General features: G+C 44.0%; 6 protein-coding genes across 6 annotated transcripts; 4 read left to right on the forward strand and 2 right to left on the reverse strand.

The window, feature by feature from the left end:
• Positions 1-6,665: 6,665 nt before the first annotated feature.
• LOC308149379 (rho-related GTP-binding protein RhoU-like) lies at positions 6,666-8,455 on the forward strand (the record flags this gene model as incomplete). The annotated part of the gene is made up of 4 exons (XM_080521099.1): positions 6,666-6,948; positions 7,124-7,182; positions 7,270-7,299; positions 7,967-8,455. 4 exons carry the CDS (start codon positions 6,666-6,668, stop codon positions 8,453-8,455), a joined length of 861 nt encoding a protein of 286 aa, XP_080377225.1.
• Positions 8,456-12,199: 3,744 nt separating this feature from the next.
• On the reverse strand, positions 12,200-12,574 carry LOC308148865 (histone H2B 1/2-like; the record flags this gene model as incomplete). The annotated part of the gene is made up of 1 exon (XM_080520404.1): positions 12,200-12,574. One exon carries the CDS (start codon positions 12,572-12,574, stop codon positions 12,200-12,202), a length of 375 nt encoding a protein of 124 aa, XP_080376530.1.
• Positions 12,575-15,375: 2,801 nt separating this feature from the next.
• Positions 15,376-15,687, reverse strand: LOC308128578 (histone H4; the record flags this gene model as incomplete). Its single annotated transcript, XM_080494188.1, has 1 exon — positions 15,376-15,687. The coding sequence occupies one exon, from the start codon at positions 15,685-15,687 to the stop codon at positions 15,376-15,378; it is 312 nt and encodes a 103-aa protein (XP_080350314.1).
• A 4,127-nt stretch (positions 15,688-19,814) lies between these two features.
• On the forward strand, positions 19,815-20,444 carry LOC308148857 (histone H1-like; the record flags this gene model as incomplete). Its single annotated transcript, XM_080520389.1, has 1 exon — positions 19,815-20,444. One exon carries the CDS (start codon positions 19,815-19,817, stop codon positions 20,442-20,444), a length of 630 nt encoding a protein of 209 aa, XP_080376515.1.
• Positions 20,445-21,381: 937 nt separating this feature from the next.
• LOC308149130 (histone H3.2) lies at positions 21,382-21,792 on the forward strand (the record flags this gene model as incomplete). Its single annotated transcript, XM_080520798.1, has 1 exon — positions 21,382-21,792. One exon carries the CDS (start codon positions 21,382-21,384, stop codon positions 21,790-21,792), a length of 411 nt encoding a protein of 136 aa, XP_080376924.1.
• Positions 21,793-22,863: 1,071 nt separating this feature from the next.
• LOC308146232 (histone H2B-like) lies at positions 22,864-23,379 on the forward strand (the record flags this gene model as incomplete). The annotated part of the gene is made up of 1 exon (XM_080517952.1): positions 22,864-23,379. The coding sequence occupies one exon, from the start codon at positions 22,864-22,866 to the stop codon at positions 23,236-23,238; it is 375 nt and encodes a 124-aa protein (XP_080374078.1). The 3' UTR covers positions 23,239-23,379.
• Positions 23,380-23,553: the final 174 nt, after the last annotated feature.

The raw sequence follows: 23,553 nt of genomic DNA on the forward strand, positions 1-23,553 counted from the left end.
ACAGGACTGAATCTGAAGCAAAATGCTAAAGTTAGTGAAGTAGAGAATTTTGTTTCCAATACAAATACAATGAATATCTAGTTTTTTCTCCTGGGTTTAAACTGCTTTAAAAATGTGAATGAAATAGAAAAGTTGAGCTAAAAAAAAAAGTGCAATTGAGGAGCTGAAAATGTGTCTTTATACTTGCACCAATAGTTTGTCTTCTGAAGGGAACAGAGCTTAACCACATGTTGTTGAACTGGTACTGAAACTTTTTTTTGGGCTTTGTTTTCTAACTGGTGCAGCCTCCACCATGGATAATCTAAAAACCTGCTAAATCTAATCTCACTGGTAGAAACATGTTAATCTTCCTTCAAAAAAATAAAGAATTCCTCTACTTCTTTTATCTGTAAAGAAACTGTACATTTTTGATATTCTCAGCAACCGTTTTAAGTTTTTTTGGGTTGAGACAGACACCTCCCCTGTCATTTATAGTGTTTAAATGCTTTGTGAAAAGCCTCCCCGAGAGGAAATGCTAGTTTCATGTAGCTTCGGTATAAATCCATCTGAGTCCATCTGAAAGATCCAACATGTCCAGCTGATTGAAAACTGTTGCAGTCGCACCCGACGAGCCATGCTGCCTCACCAGACATTTCTGTTGCACATCTACTAAATTGATACATCCACAGACTTTTTTTGTGCTTTTTTTTTTTCTATTCTTCTCTCTCATTCACCCCCCCCCCCCCCCCCCCCCCCAGCTCCCGCCGTCCTCAGTTGGAGGATTTTCCCATCCATGGCTGAGGGAGGCATGCTCCATTGTGCAGCTTCTAATGATGATTGTAATGATGGCTTGTCCATCTTTGATAAGAAACAGCACGCCCCTCATTAAAGGGCCTGGGGCCCCGGTTTCTCATGGTCGCCGGGCCCTGGCCCCCACCTCCTTCCCCCCACCTCCTCAGAGTCGGACAGCAGGCGAGGGGAGGCGAGACGACACCCGTGGCACACGCCTGTTGACCGAGCCACAAAGCAAAAGCGTGTGACACTCGCCCCACCCCCGCCGCTCCCATTGTCCTCCCCATGGGTCCCACAGACAAGACCAATCCTGTTACCCTTACTACCCCCCCCCCCCCCCACCCCCCCACACACAGATACACACACACACCCATCCATCCATCTACAAAAAACACACTGCATGCACACACACATGGTCTCCCTCTCCTCCACAATCAGTTTTACCAATCAGCTGATCTCTCCCTTTCTCACATGCCCTCATCCCCCCTTCCCACACACACACACACACACACACACACACACACACACACACACACACACACACACACACACACACACACACACACACACACACACACACACACACACACACACACACACACACACACACACACACACACACACACACACACACCAGCATCAGCTGCTGTGTAAAGAAGGTGCTTGTGCTCCTCAGCCATCACAATACAAGCGCACAAACACTTATTGCAGTGCCTGGGGGTTGATTGGTGCATTGGAGATTTGGGGTGAGGGGATGGTGTTTTTGGGGTGGGCTGTGGGGTGGTGGTGGTGGTGGTGGGGGGGGGCTTTCTATTTCACTGATTCACATACAGACAGTATTTCTTGGTGCTGTCGGTGGAGGAGGGTGTGGCAGGTGGGTGGGGACTTTTATTTGGGAGGGGAGGCGGTGGAGACGGTCCTGGGATGGAGGAGAGTGGAGGTTGAGGAGGAGGAAGAGGAGGAGGAGGGGGAGGAGGAGGAGGAGGAGGAGGAGGAGGAGGAGGAGGAGGAGGAGGAGGAGGAGGAGGAGGAGGAGGAGGAGGGGTAGCCGCGGCTGCCGGGGTCAAGCCTGTGTGTCCTGGGAAAGTTGGGTTCTCCATTTAAATCTGCACATGTTGCGGCCTTCTGGTGGCTGCGTGAATGCGCACGGTGACAGATGGCCCCGGCCCATAACTATAGAGTCCGAGCACCCCGGCCCCCCGAGGGAGAGCGGGAGAGGGAGAGAGAGAGGGAAAGAGAGAGGGAGGCAAGAAGGAGAAGAAGAAGAGAATGTAGCGCTCAGCTGATCCTGTCAAAAAGAGAGATGAGGAAAGAGAGAGGAGGATGGATGATGGTGTGTGTGTGTGTGTGTGTGTGTGTGTTTTTGTTTGCTTCAGTGTGTGTTTTATAACCGAGGAGGGGGGTGGGAGGGTGTACCCTTAATCCCAAACTCTAAATTGAGTTAATGTATTTGCCTGGTCTGTATACTCCAAAAGGAGGCCCCGGGGTCCCCAAAGATTCTGATTAGGTGTCTAGTTTATCAGATGTTGGCGGAGGAAGGGGGCTGTTTGTACATGAGGAGAATAGCAGCTTTGTGTGTGTGTGTGTGTGTGTGTGTGTGTGTGTGTGTGTTGATGGGTTTATGAGTTGTCGGGTGCTGTGCCAGCTTCTGGAGCCTCTCATGTCTCCATTCACAGAGTTGGTGGTTTCTCACTGACTCTTTGCTAATCCCGTTACGCAGCGACGTCAGCGCCTGGTTACGCACCATTTTCTGTTCTCCGTAAGAAAATTACAAACAGTGTGTGTGCATTCAGCGTGCACGTCTTCATAGAAAATGGAACTCTTGGGCATCATTCGGGATATTTTTTGTCCGTTTTGGGATTGTCTTTTTTTTTTCTTTGCGGGTACTGGTTTCATGCTTTAGTGTTTGGGTCTCAAATTATTATTTTTTTTCTAATAAAGCCCTGTGTCCTTCTGGAGTCGTTCAGGACAAGAATGCCCACTTCCTCCAACTTCTAGGGAAATGTCAGAGCTTTTCTAGCTTTGTTGGATTCAATATTTTGTTTAACATTTGTTTTGAAAATCATTAAGACGAGAAAAAGCTTGGCATTTTATCAAAGAGCTAAAGGATTTTTTTTTTTTTTTAAGAGAAGCTATTAGAGAAGCTATTATATTTCCTAAGGGGTCAATTTGGGAAACGAGTGATGCTACGAAGGATTGAACCATAAATCTAATTCAGTTCTGCTGAATATTGATATATTTTAAAGAGCCGAGTGGCACCTGGTTCTGATGCATCAGTTCTTTTCATGTTTTGTCCGGTCGAAGACAACCACAGAGCCACGTTTGGTCCATGGGCCTCATAACGCCCCACTCTGCTTGAGAGGGCAGTAAATTAAATGTCTGAGGGTTAAAAGGAGGAACATTTATAAAAATCAAAAGCATAGACTGGCAGTTAAGTGACCATATGTTTTTTTCCCCCCATTTTTTTTTATTGTTTCTTTGACATTTTAGTATTATTGAAAATTACACTCGTTAATTTTCAGAATATTATGCAAAACCAGATTGTGAAAGCTTAACTAGGGCACCAAGTGACAATTTCCTTCCATTTGGAGTTTTTTTTTTTAGTTGTTGGTTGTGAAATCTGAAGTTATAAATTCTTCAATATTCCATTATCCATAAATAGTATCAATTGTTTTAAAATGGTTTCAAAACTAAACATAACTAAACAAATTTGAGCCCTGAAATAGTCTTAACGAGCAGAAGATGGTTAAATTACTCTGTATAAAAGTGTTTTAATGTACATGCTATGGATTAAAGGTTCTGTATTCAGGATTTCAGTAATACAACTTGTGTGCATTAGATGGCAGAAGTAAGTCAAAATCTTCAGAAGTTGCTCTTGAAGAAAGCTTTCAGAAACCGTACCTTTAAAATGTTATTTCAGTGCGATCTTTAACTACTCCATTTCCTGTTTTCGCGTCTATTTTGCTCTTATGAACATTCAAAGTTTGTAAAATTTGGTGTTTGAGTCTGATCAAAGACATAAACCTTAAACAATGATCATGCTGACAGACAATAGATTAGATTTATAATGGGTAGAGCTCAGAGATGTGTGATTCAGTTAGCATTTGCTCTGTTTCAAGTGGGTAACAGAAGTTGTTGCCAAATGTTTACAATACAGAACTGAAAATAATCAGATCACAATAAAAAAATGTAAAAAATACACACAATTTTGTTTGTCGTATCCCGAATGGAGATATTTTCACTGCAGTTAGCATTAGCTCTGTTCCGGGTTTTGCTAAAGGTTGACTTCACAAACAACTTGTCAAAGGGGTCAAAATAAAATGCAGATTTTTGTGAAATGCTATTAAGAGCTTTTTAACATCATTAGTTTTGCCTCAGCTAGTGGGAGGAAGATTCTCTATAATCTGGATGTTTAGTGTTTCTGAAAAGAAACACATTCATGAACTGATGACATAAAGAAGCAGCAGCCATGTGAGATTAAATACCAACATTCAAAATGCTAACTAAAGCTAAGCTATACTAATCTTCATTTCATGCTGCTGATGCGTCACAGCTGCTGTGCATACAAAAGTCACGGTTCCACAATATAAAACTGCAAATAATCAGATCACCCCGGGAGCAGGAGGTTATATGGTACAGCAAAGCGCACCCAGGCCCAACTCTGTCAGGCGGCCCCACCACAGAAAGTAGGGTTAAAATGTGGGCAGGGTTTTGAACCACGTGGGGACGGACGCCATAATCCAACATTTTCTCCTCTGAATTTAGACTCGTGTCTACAAAGTGTGTCTCATTAACATCAGTGAAGTCAGATCATTAGTGGAAAAGAGAGAATTCAAAAGAGGTTTCAGTTTCCTTTCGGATCATTGACGCTTGTCCAGGAGATGAGGTGAACTGTTGCCTCATCCAGCCGCCTGACCACAGCCCGAGTATTTGTGGATAAACATCCTGCAGCCGGAGTGTGTCTGTGGATCCAAGGGCTGCACCCACTCACTGCTGATGTTTTTAGTTGCTGTTTAAGGCACAGCAGCCCAATCCACCACACACACACACACACACACACACACACACACACACACACACACACACACACACACACACACACACACACACACACACACACACACACACACACACACACACACACACACACACACACACACACACACACACACACACACACACACACACGCCTCACTTCTTCTCTCATCATGTGTCAGAGCTGCTGAGCTGGCTCCGCTTTCAGAGCATCTGTACACCACAATAAGAAGCATTTAACATGTTTAGGTGGTAAAGTGGTTGGCATCACATCAAACAGGTTGTGGGTTATATCCAAGCTGTGGTGTGTGTGTGTGTGTGTGTGTGTGTGTGTGTGTGTGTGTGTGTGTGTGTGTGTGTGTGTGTGTGTGTCCTCCCACAGCCAGATGACTTATTGTCTGATTGCTTGAGTTATTTTTCTCACCACTGTTCTGACTCCAGCCCACTCGTTCCTCGTTCCTTCTTTTGATTTTAAATCTGTGTTTAGCTCCAGGCTCTCTCTCTCTCTCTCTCTCTCTCTCTCTCTCTCTCTCTCTCTCTCTCTCTCTCTCTCTCTCTCTCTCTCTCTCTCTCTCTCTCTCTCTCTCTCTCTCTCTCTCTCTCTCTCTCTCTCTCTCTCTCTGTTAAATGATGATTCATGTATTTGAATACAAACCCCCTTTTTATTCAATTCGCACTTCTGGGCTTGAGCTCTCCACTGGGAGGCGTCGGGATACTTTAGCACCGGTCTATTCATCTTTTTCGCCACTTCAACCAAACTGAAGGCCACATGGTTCTGGAGCTGATCTCTGCATGCTACACCTCAGACAGGCTGGCAACCCTTTTGCTCACGTTCACTCCTGCAGGCAATGTGGAGTCAGAGCCTCAAATATGTCTCAACTGTGAGAGGAAACACATAAGCACAAGAGGGATGTGCAAACTCCACAGAGAGTTTGGTATCAGCCGATAACATCGACGATTGCTGGAAACTATACCAAAAAGCATCACTTATCCTGTCACTCCACAATCTATTCATCCAAAGGAAGACATGTTTGATGTCTGTTCTTCTTATTTTGTTTATTTGGCACTGCATGCCTGGTCAAGAACCACACCAGGGATGACCTCTCACTGTGAGGAGAGTGCTAACCACTGATAGAATTACTGAGCAGCTGTCTGATGACGACTGTAACATGTGAGGTTGTCTGACTGAACCGAAGGTAGGAATAATTAATCATAATAATAAAAAAAAGCGTTATATATGTGTATCTTACTCAGATATACAAAGAAAAAGAGCAGACTTTAAATTCACTTGGAAAATAACCCTGTTTAGTACGTTGTGTGGTATTAAACTGCTGTAAACGTTTTCATTGCTGTATATTTTATTATTATTATTATTTGAATCAAAGCGTTTATATCAGTACGATTTCAACTTGGATTCCCGCATTTTAATTGGCTAAAGAAGGGGCCATATTGCAGATTTTGCCAGCTGGGATCAAGGTATTTCAGTAAGCTGAGTTGATTTCACTTGGAAAGCTGCAGAGCTTCATATGGCGCAGTGCGCGTTAAGCCTCTTAGGACGCGCGGCCGCCGCAGACACGGTCAGAATGCCAATCAGGAGCTCCTGCTGAGCGGCTGTGCCACTTTGCGTGGAAAAGCTCTGCCCCGGCTCCAGCGAAAACACACACAAAACACTTGGCCGTCGGCGCGGTTTCGGGCTGCACTCGACAAGCTGACTGAAGAAAGTCGAGATGCGTCGGAGGACGACGGAGCCAACAGCAGCAGCAGCAGCAGCAGCGCGGCGTCTCCAACGAGTCTGAACCGCCACAGCGCTCAACAAAAACCCGCGTCGCTTTTCCCGCCCTGCCCACACCCGCACCGCCATGCTCCCGCAGGACATCGGGAAGCCGCAGAAGTCTCGCCGTGTGTCGGACCCGGTGTGCGGAGGAGACTTCGCCCCGGTGCCGCTGCCGCCGCCGAGGCGCGTGAAGAATCGGGACTTCCCCCTGAGCGTCAAGAGGCGGCGTTCCGGATCCGCGCCTGAGCGCAAGGTGAACTGCGTCCTGGTGGGGGACGGAGCGGTGGGTAAGACCAGCCTCGTCGTCAGCTACACCACGAACGGATACCCGACGGAATATGTTCCCACCGCGTTTGACAATTTCACAGGTAACGGCTCATTATGAGCGTCGCGCGCACGTTTTACGCTCAAAATATGACTCTCTCTCCCTTTTCACTCAAGTAGTCCAGTCATGTCTTTCTATAGCCACGATTGGAATAGTAGATGAAACTGTTATTACTGTACAAGAAACGCTCCTCCATTAACTGTTTGTGACGTGTTTAGTGATGGTGGTCGTTGACGGGAAACCAGTGCGCGTGCAGCTCTGCGACATGGCTGGACAGGTGAGACACACTTTCCCTCTCCGTCATGCATGCAGCAGGTACTGAATATGTTGTTTTAGACTCATCTTCTGTTTTCATACTTGATAGAAATGGGGGCTGGTTGATGGATCAATCAACGTAAGTCAGACGAGTAGTTATCAGTTCAACAGGTGTTTACGTTAAAAGTTGCTTTGTTCAGTGTCGTGTGGCCCCTGCAGGCTGCTTCTAGTGCCTGATCTTAGTTCTTCACTTGCCCGCCCCCCCTATAGTGTACATCGTCCCCTGCTGGAGTGAAACCTGTGTGTGTTTCACGGCTTTTTCGTCGATCTTGTGCTCCATCGCCCTCTTTTGGTGAATGGCTATAACACGGAGGCCTCCCAACCATTTTTTTTTCTTTTCCATAAGACAGGCAGGTCACCAGTCTGAACACCGACTTAATAACAATGAAACCAAAGTCTCTCCAAAAATAAAAGTAAAGGGCAATTTCCCTCGGCTACTCCAAGTCACAATACAGCCCTTCTTTGAATCCACCGAGCAGGTGAAGTCTCAGATCCCTCGGAACCGGTCACAGATTCCACTTTGGATTGACTGACATGAAGTAGGACATAATGAGAAATGAGACGACCGTGTGATGGCGGTTCCTGCAGTGGCCTCCACTTCAGTTGAGATTAAGAGTCCTGGGTCAGGGTGTTTCCTGCCATCTAGTAATAGTCGGCTTCATTCAGCATGGAAACCTGCAATTCTGCATCATTTTGATTGCTTTATTTCGATTCAGAGCAGTTGTTTGTTTTCCTTATTCATGCAGGACGAGTTGGAGCGAATTCGGCCGCTGTGCTACAAAAACGCCGACGTCTTTCTTCTCTGCTACAGCGTGGTGCGCCCCTGCTCCTTCCGTAACCTCACCAACAAATGGGTCGCCGAGATTCGCCAGCACTGTCCCGGAGCACCCCTGGTCCTGGTCGGCACCCAGCTGGACCTGAGGGAAGACGTCCAGGTACTGATCGATCTGGCGCAGAACCAGGAACGGCCGGTTGGCACCGAAGACGGTCGCCAGCTCGCACGAGACCTCGGGGCAGCTGGATTTGCCGAGTGCTCGGCCCTGACCCAGAAGAACCTGAAGGACGCCTTTGACGCGGCCATCTTGGCCAGCATCCAGCAGATGGACAGTAGCAGTGTCCCGGAGCCACGGCTCACCCTCAGGAAGAAGACTCCCGATAAGATCAAGAGCCTCTCTGCGACTTGGTGGAAGAAGATCAACTGTCTGATGGGAGAGCAGAGCTGTGAATTCAAATAAACGACTACACACCTGCGAGCAAACGCCGCGTTGACCTGCTGACGGAAGGTGCCAGATGGGTGGGGATTATCATCGAGTGGAGCGACGCAACAGGTTCCAGATCGAGGTCAAACGGTTGACAAGAAGTCAAACAATCTGACAGGTTGTACACCAGCTCAACAATTGACCCGTTTTCTTCCCGTTGCTGCAACTCGCGTACGGCTGTAAAGAGAGAGAGAGACTGACAGAATAAATCTGTGGCTGAGGATAAACAGAGCTTCTAGGATTCACACCAAGCATTGTGTGAGTGTCTGCACTCAAAGCTGATTGGAAACTGGCTTTGTCCCTATCGAGTGACCCTCGCCCGTCTGAGTTGCCTTGATGGCTACAAAGAACATCTCTTTACATTTGTCACTTTTATATACTCACTGTAGTACTTTAATTGTTAGTTTGGATAGGATATGTATTTATTTGTTTATTTATGTATTTATTTGTGTATTTATTGATATTTTGACTGCAGTCTCTAAACATGGGACAAGCTCTGAAGCCTTGATTAAAAGTTTATTACACTTGTATTGAATAATTTTGTCTTTAATGAAGTCAAATTGATATTTTGTGGTAAATAACAAAGTTTAATAAAATACACATAAAGCACACAATGCAAATGTTTTCTTTATCCATAAATTAATTCAGACTTCTGCCTATTTTGGATTTATCACACAGGAACCAAAAAGCCTAAAAGTTTGCCACTCATAAGGCATATAAACCAAGTACAGAATCTTTAATTCTTTCGTGTGCTTTTCATGAAGACATAAACACACAACCTAAATGTTTATTAAGTGGGAAGAAATAACTGACGAAGCTTTTTTTTTGAGCTGCAGCTGTAAAAGGAAGCCACCAGAGAACGTTCCTGCCTCCCGAGTAAAAGTCTTTCACAGCTCCGACTCTCCTGACAGATGAAGGCAGGGTTTGATGAAGGGTTAATCAGGATCAGGTTCTGTTGATTATCGGCTCTCTGATCCTCCTGACCAACTTTACAAGATCAACCTGCACGGATAGAAACATGTTTTTCCTTCGCAGATCAGCTTAAGATCAGGCTGTCAGTTGCAAAGTATGTTGGGGTTGAATTTTTCTTGCATATGTTTGGAAATTTGGGATCATTACATTGTTCGCCTTGTACTTTCTGATGCAGCTCTGAGCCTCCGCTAATAGAAGCAGACAGGACCACCTGGGCGGATTAAACCAGCATATGGAGCTGGAATCTCTCTCCACTGAGACGTTTCACCTCACGTAGAAGAAGCAGCAGATTGCATCACCCTCAGAGGGTTTAACTCAATTGGATGTGCAACTTGGTAGGTTAAAAAAATATCCTTAAAGAAGTGTGAACTGCACTTTACATGTAACCTCTTGTGCTTTGTATTGGTTGTTTATATACATTTCTTGAACACTATAGTTTGGCTTTTAATCCCAAAACTGAGTCATTCATTTGAGGTTTTGAGGCTGATTCTGGTCAGATTGTGGTTAAGATTTGCAAATAGACACAAAAACGATGCAAAATGCAGCGATAACAGAACAACAAAAAAATGATGCCCACATAAATGAACCTGGCCCATATAATCTTAAAAGTACATTAACAATTTGTTACAAGTGCATCATATTTGTGTGTGTGTTTTCTATGTGCTTCTTTCTGCCAACTATAGAGCTGTGCCATCTCTACGACCTGGTTGGCCAAACACGGTACATAAGGAGGTATGATGACGTCAACAGGTGGCAGAACTTGGATCAGAGGGGCGGAGCCAGTTTCATTGATTCAAACAGTTAGAAGGTATTGGGCTGGATATGAGTGAGCTTTAACTTTAAGACCAGTCTGTTTCACTTGTTTATTCTTTGGTAGGGAGATAAGACTGTGGATGGTCCCTAAAAATAAACCAAAAAATCATACCATTTCCTAACAAACAAAGGAGCAAAATAAACACACAAGCTTGCGGATTACCTAACCTAAACAAGCTGTATTTGGTCAATCATCCACATGAGTCTGTGTTTTAGAAGCACAAAAATGGGATTTTTTTGAAAATGGGTCCCAGAGTAGGGAAATTCTAAAACCCTGGTTCGTGCCGTTCACAACCCCCAGGTGGTAGACCTGTAGAACTCAAAGTTATATAGAGGTTTATGAGCAGGCATTTACTTCTAAATTTCTATGTGGTCTGTGTTCTTCTGCATTTTTGTTGTGTTTGGTGAGTCACAGTGCCCCTAAAGGCCTGGCATGTGTACCACATGCCCTGAAGCCATGTTCATAGTGACGTTTGGGCGGCATTTTATTTTGAGAACCTTGGGGAGATAAAAGATCCGTTTTGCCTGGTGTGGATGTGGCCTCAGTTTGATTTGTTAATGATTCCAACTAAAGTTTATTAATCAAAATTGTTGAATAATCATGTAAACATATTATTTTTTCACCCCAAAACTGTTCATAGAACCACAACAACAGCCTGATATTAGACAGAACTGTCACATGATTTTAAACCAAAGCTGCAACTCAACTCTGTAGTGGGCAACCAGAATGGAGAAGTTGATTTAAGCTGCTGTTCATACCTTTGGCCAGCAGATGCCACTGAAGAGGACTATGTTGAAAAGCTTCCAGTGCTGAAGCCTTTTTCAATACTATTGGGCTTTTTCACCCACGTGATGAAGTGATATCATAAATAATTGATCCACCATTTTGAACATCCTAGGTTGCGTTAAACACAAATAATCCCACGTAAACACCATCATTAAACAGCAGTAAGGAGTGATGAATTACTTTTTAATCGAAGCAGGTCTAGCTTAGATGGAAAGAGCTGTACATGTATAGAGTTAATGGGAAATAAATGCTACAGATGCCGAGCATGAAACCCAGTCCTGTGTCAAGCTTCCCGACTGCTGTTAAGCAGGGGAGTTAGTCTCCCGACCAGTCTGGAGAAGGAAACAGGAGGGACAAACTTCTGTGATTGAACCATTAAAAACTGTCCACACAGAAACAAACAGAGGGTCCAGACTACTTAGCTGTCTCGCAGCCTGTCCTCCTCACAGCTGCAATCCATGTCTTCGGGTCAGCAGGGAAACAATAAACTGAGAGGTCTGGACTGGTTTCCTGTTTCTTAGTGCAACATACAGCTACACAACATGCCAATATTTTGTTATCTGACCAAATAATGCCTCAAGTGCAACTGTTTACTGTCATGAGACATCCAACATGGCAAACCCAGTCATACTGCTAGACCTCTGCAGCATGTGTTAAAACCTCAGTGATGACAAAATTGTATTAAGTATTTGTCTTTAAGAATGAAGCATTCTGGGGAATGTAGGTAGAAGTATAAAGGTGCACACCCCACCCCCCCCTGACGTGTGTGAAAGGCAAAAGTGACAAGCCCAGGCAGATACCAAAGATTATAGGTTTAATTTGGATTAAATGGTGTGGAATGCATGGATGTCTCAGATTGTGGAATAAAAAAAATTAAGTTTCTTCTGGGCCCTACTTTAACAGAAAACCAGTTACCAGAAGAGTGAAGGCTATAGATATTCAGTGAAGAACCCATACTTTGCAACAGTAATTTCACTTACTCACAGGCTAACCCCTTCAGTCACAAATTATAAGGATGATGTTGTCACATTGACAAAATAAGTTTACAGAATAAACTACAACTACCATTAAGAACCTCAGCAGACAACTGATCTCCAGAAGAATTGTGTGGCTCTTAAAAGAGCCGTTGGTTTTGATCAGCAGATAGTCTACTTGGAGCTGGTGTACTTGGTGACGGCCTTGGTGCCCTCAGACACAGCGTGCTTGGCCAGCTCACCGGGCAGCAGGAGACGCACGGCGGTCTGGATCTCCCTGGAAGTGATGGTGGAGCGCTTGTTGTAGTGAGCCAGACGAGACGCCTCGGAGGCGATGCGCTCGAAGATGTCGTTGACGAACGAGTTCATGATGCTCATGGCCTTGGACGAGATGCCGGTGTCGGGGTGGACCTGCTTCAGCACCTTGTACACGTAGATGGCGTAGCTCTCCTTCCTGGTCTTTCTCCTCTTCTTGCCTCCCTTGGTGGCGGTCTTGCTCACGGCTTTCTTGGAGCCCTTCTTGGCCGCAGACTTGGCTATATCAGGCATGTTGATTTTTTGGTGTTGTAATGCTGCAGTGTGGGAGTCTTAAGCAGGCCTCATGCAAATCATGCTGCGCTGCCTCTTATCTGTGATTGGTTCATTTGTTAACTGAGTCATTCGGTTGTGTAAGTGCCATGTGACTTCACGTGACTGGAAATACAAGGAAATGCAAGGAAAGTGAGCAGAATGGACTTTATCTCTGAATTATTTTTAGTGAGTGAAATAAAGCTGACGTGTTGAAAGAGCATTCACTTTGTGAGACTTCTATTGTTTCCACTGGGTGGAATGAAAACTCACCAAAGACAGCTACCTGAAAAAACTCACAACTACTAGTGTTAAAGCTTGAAATATATTGAAAAGAAGGACGAGTTTTAATATAAATCAGGAAGAATAAAACCAGTGAGTGAAAAATATGGAGAGTATCGCTGATCCTGAGTGTTCAAGTAAAGCCCGTCCCTCAAATGTAGTACATAAAACTATCCAGCAGATGGCACCATTTGGACTGCTGAAGCAGTGACACACCACACGACCAACCAAATTTGATTCAATTTATTGCACTTCTGGTGGCATTTAGTGTCCGTTGCTTGGTCATTGTTCCAATAAATACACTTAATAGGAAATAAACCCACTCAGTTGATAATCTGACAAAATACTCAATTGACACGGAGCTCAGATAAAGCTCTTGGTTTGTATGTAGTATGAGGAGACTATTAGCCTGTTTAAAAAGTGAAAAAAAAAATCGATTCAACATGATGAAAGAAATAATAAAATGTATTTTTCCAAAATGAGTACATGCATTTGAATAAAATCCCTCAGTATGTTTTTTTCTTGTACATGCATGTCACAAATTTCACTGCAATGCAAACACAAATTCAATACAATTGTCATTCGACCAGCAACATCCTCCGGCGCCATGGAGAACGTTCTGCTGCAGCAACACCCTCCAAGCATGAGCGGTTTGGCAGTGGGTCAGTAATGGTGTGGGAAGGCATTACTTAAGATAGCCCCACAGCCCTCCATGTGCTCACCAGAGGTACCATGACAGCAATTCGGTACCGGGATGAGATCGTCAGACCCACTGTGACACCAGATGCCGCTGCAGTGGTTCCTGGGTTCTTTCTGATGCAGGACAACGCCAGGCCTCATGTGGCTGAAGTGTGTCAGCAGCTCTTCCTTGATGAAGGTATTGATGCTATGGAGTGGCCCGCCCGTTCCCCAGACCTGAATACAATTGAGCACATCTGGGACATCGTGTCTCGTTCCATCCACCAACCACCCGTTGCACCACAGACTGTCCAGGAGTTGACCGATGCTTTTAGTCCAGGTCTGGGAGAACATCGACCTCCTCATTGGAAGCATGCCCAGGCGTTGTAGGGAGGCCATACACACACTTATGTGGCTCAGTTTGACTTGTCTCGAGGAATTTTCACTTGACGTTGAATCAGACAGTTGCCACTTTAATTTTGAACATGAATCCAAATCCATATTGCGATGGGACAATTTATTTGATAATTTTCAACACTATATATTGAATAAATATTTCCAACTAATTTCTCATTGAGATCTTGGATTTATTTGTATTCTTTATTTTTTTTGGCAGTGTATGAAAAGACTGACAGCAAAGGTCACAGTCCAAGAGACCGGCCTGGAATAAAGGGTGTGAGTTGATTGATGCCACACACACAGTACAATAAGTCCCCTGTGTAATCAATGGGACTTCGCTGTCAATTTCCATCTTCATATTTTCTTGCTGCCACTATATTCAGCAAATTATAAAAGGTTGTTCTTTCCACTAAATATCGTTGTGGGTCTGGATTGCAGCAACTATGGCATCCAAGCAATAGATGTGAATACGTTGTGACAAATCTTCAGATTTTAACCTTAAAACTAACATTTTGTACTAGTCCTGGGTTCATGATAAAGAGTTACACGTTAAAATCAGAGGGAACGAACTCTACAGATAAGTGGGTGGCCCAGTTAAAAGGGGGGTTCAGTATAAAGTAAAAAGAAGTGTAAACCATTGTATAGCATTAAATACGTCCAGATGTTCTATGTTCATGTTTCATCAACCCTTCATGAAGCAATCATTCCACAAACAGGGATTTACCATATCTTTTGACCATCGGCATTAACATACTAATTGATGCAAGTGGCTGTTTATTTGCTACGTGATTAAGTTAAGTTACGTTTCTTCTTCAAACTGAATGAGAAATTCCTTCAGTCCCTCAAAGGGGAGAGAATGTATAAACCAAAATAAATGAACAAAAGTAATTTAAACACTCCCCAGTATAAGCTATGGTGCCGACTTGACGGGCGCAGGGAGCTTGGTTGTTACTTTTTAGCAACAAATGAGCAATGACGTCAGAGCATGAGCTCGTTTTAGACACGAACTTTCAAGTAAAAAGTTGCATCTTCATGAGTGTGACGGTTATATAGTTTATTCATGTATACAAGCATGTAGAAACCAAAATAAATGTATAAACCATAAACTAAAACGCTCCCCAGTATTAGATGTGTTGCTCATATGGATTCTGATACTTTGTAGCAACAAATGAGCAGCTGACGTCACATCCTGCTAAGCAGAGATTTTAAGTGAAAACAAAGTTGCATCTTGAATGAGTGTGACGGCTAGATGGTTTATTCATGTATCTAAGCATGTAGTCATTATAATCACTTGAATTGTCAACATAACGGTCACGGCAATGGTAATTAAGACTCAAAACCAGTCAAATTCTAGAATGATCTCTTTCAGGAGTGTGGGTGGCCCTGAAAAGGACCTTTGTTGGTTGTAAGGCTGCAGCAGCAGTTTAGCCTCCGAAGCCGTACAGAGTACGTCCCTGCCTCTTGAGAGCATACACCACATCCATGGCGGTCACGGTCTTCCTCTTGGCGTGCTCGGTGTAGGTGACGGCGTCACGGATTACGTTCTCCAGGAACACCTTCAACACACCGCGGGTCTCCTCGTAGATGAGACCGGAGATCCGCTTGACTCCACCGCGGCGAGCCAGACGGCGGATAGCGGGCTTGGTGATTCCCTGGATGTTATCACGGAGGACTTTACGGTGACGCTTAGCGCCTCCTTTGCCCAGTCCTTTTCCTCCCTTTCCTCTGCCGCTCATCTTCAAGTCTCTCAGTAGGAAAATCGAATGAGTTCGATGCAGCGCCGACACGCCTATATACATCACATTGGAGGACGTAGGAGAAGACAGGGGCAGAGTTTTTCTTCCTCAGTGTTTTTTATTAGTTGAGATCTCTTTGGTACACAAGCGCCACCAAATGGTGGTTTTACAGTGGTAAAACCATACCAATGTCAGATATTGAAGTGAGGCGATCTGCGTTCATGCGGCCTCTCAGATAACAACTAAGAAACTATGAAAAGCAGATATGAGCCGACCAAAGCTTTAAACTGTCCCGTTCGTATCATCTTCACAGTATTTAGACATCTTCATTCATTCTGTTGAGTCGAAAATACAAAGGAACAACAAATCAGCAGGTGTTGGTCTTCGGTTTTTGTCCGGCAAAAACACATCTGATACGCATGGACATTGGGACATTGTTCAAATTAGTTATTTTTTCATGTATTGTGAGTGAGAAATGTGGAGAGTATCGCTGATTATTAGTGTTCAAGTGAAGCCCGTCCCTCAAATGTAGTACATAAAAATATCCAGCAGATGGCACCATTTGGACTGTGCCGAAGCACACTGCAGTGACACGACCAACAGTGCAATCATTTGATTCAATTTATTGTAATTTTGGTGGCATTTAGTGTCCGTTGCTTGGTCATTGTTCCAAATAAATACACCTAAATAAACTCAAATATACCCAATCAATTGATAATCTGCTAAAAAAAAATACTGTCAAGTTGGTTTTGAACATTTTAGTGATTGAAATTAATACAGTAGAACCTGTGAGTAGGGAACCCGGTAAGAGGACCAAAATATGACCAGCATGCCAAACCAAGGGCAGGAACAGCTGTGGCTTTTTTTTTTGCACTGTCAGTAAAAGTTGTTTTAATTGCAGATGTTTTAGGTGATGTTACCATTATTACTATTATTGTTGTTGTTATTATCATTATTGTTATTATTAGTCTTTGTCAACCTGGTTGTAGTAATAACTTAAGCCTGGCATTTTTTAAAGCTTGTGTTGAGGGTCACATAAAAAGCACTCTTGAGTGTAAAACCAAAAAAGGAAGTGCAAAACCAACTATCTAATTATTTACACGCACACTGAAAGACACAGAAATACAGGGAGAGATTGACAGTTTGAATACCACAATTGTTGCTTCAACGCTGCAGTTGTTTCTGTTCTCTCATGTCATTCATTTATTGGCTTTGATTGTGGTTCGTTGTATTTGAAGTATAAAAATGTCCATATAAATGAACTTGTTACTAGTATTGTTGTAATTTGTTTTGTTATAATACCTCAGATGGGCAAATAAACATAAACGAATGAAGTCACTCACCAATCAGTGAGAAACGTGACAGTGATAAGATGATGTATGCTGTCTTCTCAATCCTGAGGCCACGATGTGCATCAGGAAGCCTGTTTCAAGATTCTGCTTTCTTTAAGTCAGTAATCAGAGGCGAAGAACACTCCTATGATAAATCCTCCACTCTTCTTGTCGCATTATTATCCGACAGTGGAACTTGCTTTCAGGTGCGTTTACACAACTTCCTGTTATCACAAGCACATTTTTCCTGGTGACTGACAAATAGAAATGAAACATTAAGCGCTTTCTATGGTACTGTTAGGTGAAAAACCTGCTAGAATGATAGAAAAGAGACAACCCCAGTATCGAGAGCAATAATAGTCACAACAATCAAGATTCTTGCGCAAGGGCAGAGGGTGAAGTCACCTCACAGCTTGTTCATCAGTCTGCGAAGTTCTTCCCTCCGTTGCCCGTTTTTATTCATAATGTTGAAGTCGGCGGTTACATTCTCATTCCACGATACAACAAAGCAAGGTTACCACTGGTGTGTGTGTCTGTGTGTGTGTAAGTATGCTTCTATGTGAGCTGAGAAGGTAGGAATGCTATAAGACAGTGTTTTTCAACGACTGTGCCGCGGCACACTGGTGTTGCCGCGAAATATAGTCAGGTGTGCTGTGGGAAATTATACAATTTCACATTTTTTTCTAAAAAAACATTTGCTCTCACAGCCGCTGTCAGCTGTGAGAGCAGAGTGCAGAGTATTCATGTATAAATACTCTTCGCCAATAGATGGCAGCACAGAACGTTGCCAGTGAAATCTAAACTTAACAGACGTCAGCCTGGTTAATCTCCACCACTTGCGCTGCTCCCATCTTGTATCAAAGTACTGTCAGTGACAGTGATGGAGAAGTTTTTGAAAAGGAAGAATGCTAACCAGGATATCAGCTCTTCATCCAAACAGGTCCAGGTTTCACACTGAGTGAGTAAAAATTAAAAAAAGAAATTGGGAAACACTTTTTTTTCTGTATATATTTGATTCCTGTTGATACAACTTTGATGAGAATGACTTTATATTGTTAATATAGGCTACAGAGTTTAACATTTTTGGGTGATGGTGTGCCTCGAGATTTTTCCAAATAAAAAAGTGTCCCTTGGCTCAAAAAGGTTGAAAAACACTGCTATAAGATAAGATATTCCTCCAGCCCGAAGGCCAGAGACCTTGAAGACATCTCAGAGCAGCGCCGTTAAAATATCTTCTCATATGTACAAGGTACAATGACTCGTGGCCTGGCAGGCATAAAGCAGCGAACAACACAAACATGCATGAATCAACGATAACTTGCAAAATGTTAATTCCCATTACACCAAGTACTAATATTTAATATATAGTACACATTTATTTATCAGGTACTCCATAGATTTTCTGTGGTAATGGTGTTTTGTCTTTGTTCATTTGATTTTTGGCTTGGCTGTCCTGTTTGTAGTTTTCATTTTTATCTGGGTGTATTTTTGGCCGGGCTGTCAGGCCCATCTATAACATTATACTTTTTATCAGTTTTTGTTGGACACACTTGGTGAAGGGTTTTTATGTGAAGCTTCCCCTTCAACCACACGAAGAAGAAATCAACCAAATTAAAATGATTTAAAGTAAACTGAAGGTTGAAAATACATGCTCCTGTCTTCCGTGTCCACGACTATGCTCACATCCAATGTGAGTCGTGTAAATATATTTTCATAAAATAAAATTGTAATTTAAAAAAAATGGATTTATCATTTGAGCTATATATTACAATTTGCAGAAGTTGGTGTTTTTTTTAACTTTCATGTGTATCTGGATTTTTTTTAAACTCTTTTGACTCTATGTCAAAGATGTATTGATTAAATGAAAGTCTCATGTGTCATCTTAGGAAGCGGAGATTAAATGAATGATATGAAAACATAATTTTAAGAAATACACGTCACAATGTCAGAGAAGAAATGAACGAATGTCGATTATGAGATCTCACCTTCATCAAAACAAAATGACAAACAACATAAAACACAAATAAATGAATTCATTCACTTAGAGAACGTCATGAACTTCAAAATAACCAACTTCATTTCTTAAAAAAAACTAATGAAACGTATTTCATGTAAGTGTCTTGAAATGATCAAGTTAACAAAATTGTGACATTCATTTCGATTTTATTTCACTGGCAAATAAAATATTTTGATGTTTAAAGTACTAATATGAGTGAGATCCCCTCACAGCTGATGTCAGAAACGAGCTGGCTGCGCTCTGCTTCCGCCTCCATCAGTGTGTTTGCTGCTCCTACAAAATCCTCATTTTATCACAAAATTCTCATCAGCAGTGGAAAGTTTCTACTCGGACTCTGTGGAAAAGCATGTGCTGAAGCTGTAAAGTGTGTTTTGGTGGATATTTGCTGCGTGTGAAGGTATTTTCTTGTTGAAAAGAGAGGGACAAGTCGCTGGGCAGCGCTGAGTTCCGGGCTGAATGTGTGACTTTTGAAGGCTCCAGTAACGAATTGCAGAGATTGTGAGAAGTGAATGTGAGCTGAACATGAAGAGACAGCAGTCCGCTGTGGACTCCTTCACTTTCAGGGAGCAGCGATGCTCACAAAGTCATTAGAAACTCTTTATTCTCCGCACAGAAAACACAAGTGACGCCGTTCAGCCTGCACACCGGAGCCGCTCGCTGGGTTGAGTCTCCACGGTTCTCATGATGTGTTTAAGTCCCGCCTGCTGCTCGGAGATTTCCATCTGAACTCAGACTCTCGTTGCTTCTCGACTAGAAACCTCAGCTCGTTATTTGGAAGAATGACAGAAGAAGCTCCAGCCGCCGCAGCCGCTGCCGCTCCGGCAAAGCCGAAGGCCGCCAAGAAGAAGGCCGCCCCGAAGAAGGCCGGCCCCAGCGTGCGCGAGCTCATCGTCCAGGCTGTTACCGCTTCCAACGAGCGGAACGGCATGTCGTTGGCCGCCCTCAAGAAGGCTCTGGCTGCCGGAGGCTACGACGTGGAAAAGAACAAGGTCCGCGTCAGGACCGCCATCAAGAGCATGGTGACCAAGGAGACTCTGGTCCAGACCAAGGGGACCGGGGCCTCCGGCTCCTTCAAGATGAACAAGAAGGCCGACACCAAGGCCGCGAAGCCCGCAAAGAAAGCGGCTCCTACAGCCAAGAAACCCGCCGCCAAGAAACCCGCCGCAGCTAAAAAGCCCAAGGCAGCAGCCAAGAAGATCGCAGCTGCTAAGAAGTCTCCCAAGAAGGCCAAGAAACCCGCAGCGGCCAAGAAACCCGCAGCCAAGAGCCCCAAGAGGGCCGCCAAGAGCCCCAAGAAGGTGACTAAGAAGAAGGTCCCCGCAGCCAAGAAAGCACCTGCAGCCAAGAAAGCCCCCGCAAAGAAGGCTGCTAAACCCAAAGCCAAGAAGACGGCAGCCAAGAAGAAGTGAGCTCTCACTGTCAACAAACACTCCGCAAAGGCTCTTCTAAGAGCCACCACAGCTTCAGTAAAGAGATCAGTCCTCATCACTATTCCTTCACTGCACAAACATTGTTCACTACATTCATCTCTGCTGGGTCTCAACTCGTTTAAGGCTTAAAAACATCTTGCAAATTAAACAGAATGTAGCAGCAAAGTGCCTTTAAATCCGTCCTCCCATTGCCATAGTTCATACATATAAAATATAAATGCATAGCAAGGGACACAAGTAACGCTTTGAACTTTCTCTGCAACCTTCAGCTTCTCTGGCAGGCTGGTTCATAAATCTGGTGCATAACTGGAAAGCAGACTGACTGTCCGTGCTTGAGGGAAACATTACTTCTAGCCATTGCATTAAGCAGAGCGAGTATAAAATGGAATAACAGACTTAGATTTTAAGTTTTGACACTTTCACTGTCCTTATGAGACAGGGGGATGTTTTTATTACATTTGTCTATAAACTTCCACAAGTCACTTGTATCCTCAAAAAATAAAGAAATCCAATTTAGCTGAATACAGTTTATAGGCCAAATCAATATATTTCTCAATGGACACTTATCGGATTACACTACAAACAAGTCATATATATTTTTTATTTCTAGACAAAACAAACAAGAAGATTTCAACTGTTCTGAAGTAAAGTCATTGTCCAGAAAGTTTTCTTGAACAGTCCAGTGTAGTTAGTGCTCGTCACACAGCAGCAGAGGGAGAACCGCTCTCACTTCACGCGGCACTTTCAAATGATTGTCCTCCAATCAGCAGCTCAGTCTCAGCTGGGGGCTTCTCCCCGCAACGCTGCTGACCAATCAGAGAGAGTGACGTCATCGTGTCCCAGCTGGTCCCGGTGCTTAAATGCAGCGAGTCTCCGCTCTTTCTCCACTTGTCTTTACACAGCGAGAGCAGGAACAATGGCTCGTACCAAGCAGACCGCCCGTAAGTCCACTGGAGGCAAAGCTCCCAGGAAGCAGCTGGCCACCAAGGCTGCCCGCAAGAGCGCCCCGGCCACCGGCGGAGTGAAGAAGCCTCACCGTTACAGGCCCGGTACCGTGGCTCTGCGAGAGATCCGTCGCTACCAGAAATCCACCGAGCTGCTGATCCGCAAGCTGCCCTTCCAGCGCCTGGTGCGAGAGATCGCTCAGGACTTCAAGACCGACCTGCGCTTCCAGAGCTCTGCTGTCATGGCTCTGCAGGAGGCCAGCGAGGCTTACCTGGTGGGCCTGTTCGAGGACACCAACCTGTGCGCCATCCACGCCAAGAGGGTGACCATCATGCCCAAAGACATCCAGCTGGCCCGCCGCATCCGTGGAGAGAGAGCTTAAAGTTCAGTCTGCTGTTCCACCAACCACCACAACGGCTCTTTTAAGAGCCTCCACACTTTTTAGAGAGATGCTTCCTTACGATTTGTCTTTCAATTGCCTGTTAATACAACTTATTTTTTCTATAAACACGTGTTGAACTCTGGTCCTCAAGGACAACAGGCCTCTACGTTTAAATGTGTCCTGCTTCAACACCACTGACTAATGAGCAGCTCGTTTTCTGACTAATGAGGTTAAGAGACGTTGAAAACGTGCAAAGCTTCAGTCCAGGATCTGCATTTGACACCCCTGCTCTATAATTCATCACAGTATGACACTTCCCCTATTTGTCCACCAGGAGGTACATATCGCACTTTAACTTTACAGAAATGCAATCCTAGTTTATTTTGTCAATTTTCAAATATCTGGAAATGTAAAACTTTAAGCACCATATTAACTCCATATTTTGTTAAATATATTAATTTCCCGTTGAACAATTGACATTTAATTCAAATATTTAAAGGACCATTCATGCACAAACTGTCAAGATTCATCAGCATGTTTTCTAGATCGTTTGGATTAGCAGGACAACAAATGCTTGTTATTTTCTCTGACCTCTTGGTCACATTCCGAATGATTCTGAAAATGTTTTCTATTTTAAATGTAATATGAAAATTCAGCCTTTATTTCTCGTTTTTTCTTTAAAAAAAAAAAAAAAACTTCAGGAAACTTTCTGCAGAATGGAAACAGATTACAGGTCACCTCTTACATTGAGCATCTGACGATAGTAAAACTGCTATTTTATTGACCTTTTTCACAAATCCTCCCTGAATTTATTATATTCCTTCTCAAATTGACTCGGCTGAATTGTTTATCTATGAATTTGTCATAAACATGACCATTTTCAACAACTGGCGCGCAGAATAACGGACGAGGGAACATTTCCATGGCAACAAGAAACTCCTCCGACCATGAGACGAGCTGAACCAATCACCACTGGGAGACAGCACAGTGATTTTTACATGCAGGAGCTATAAGAGCAGTCCCTCTGACGTCACGAGGCCATTCGTTGCTGCAAAGTGCCGGAGAATTAAGATGCCTGACACTACCAAGTCTGCGCCCAAGAAGGGCTCCAAGAAAGCCGTGAGCAAGACCACCGGCAAAGGAGGCAAGAAGAGGAGAAAGGCCAGGAAGGAGAGCTACGCCATCTACGTGTACAAGGTGCTGAAGCAGGTCCACCCCGACACCGGCATCTCGTCCAAGGCCATGAGCATCATGAACTCGTTCGTCAACGACATCTTCGAGCGCATCGCCTCCGAGGCGTCTCGCCTGGCTCACTACAACAAGCGCTCCACCATCACTTCCAGGGAGATCCAGACCGCCGTGCGGCTCCTGCTGCCCGGTGAGCTGGCCAAGCACGCTGTGTCTGAGGGCACCAAGGCCGTCACCAAGTACACCAGCTCCAAGTAGACTATCTGCTGCTGCTCAAACCCAACGGCTCTTCTAAGAGCCACCCAATTCTTCTGGAGAGATTCCTTGACTGGTTGAACACTTTAGTTACACGATTTTAACTGAATCCAGATCTAAAGTCACTGATACCTGTTTGTTAATGTTCAGCAATGAAGTCAGTCACATATTTATAAACAATGTGAGTACCGACACTCAATGTTCATCATTTAATCTGTTTGCGTCAAGCTATTCTCAATATGCGTCTCTGATTCATCTGAAACATGTCAGAGGGAATTGAACATGTACAAACTGCTCAACTCAATGAAACAAGGACAC

Source organism: Blennius ocellaris (assembly GCF_963422515.1).
Source record: "Blennius ocellaris genome assembly, chromosome: 3".
In the NCBI taxonomy this organism is placed as follows: Eukaryota; Metazoa; Chordata; class Actinopteri; order Blenniiformes; family Blenniidae; genus Blennius; species Blennius ocellaris.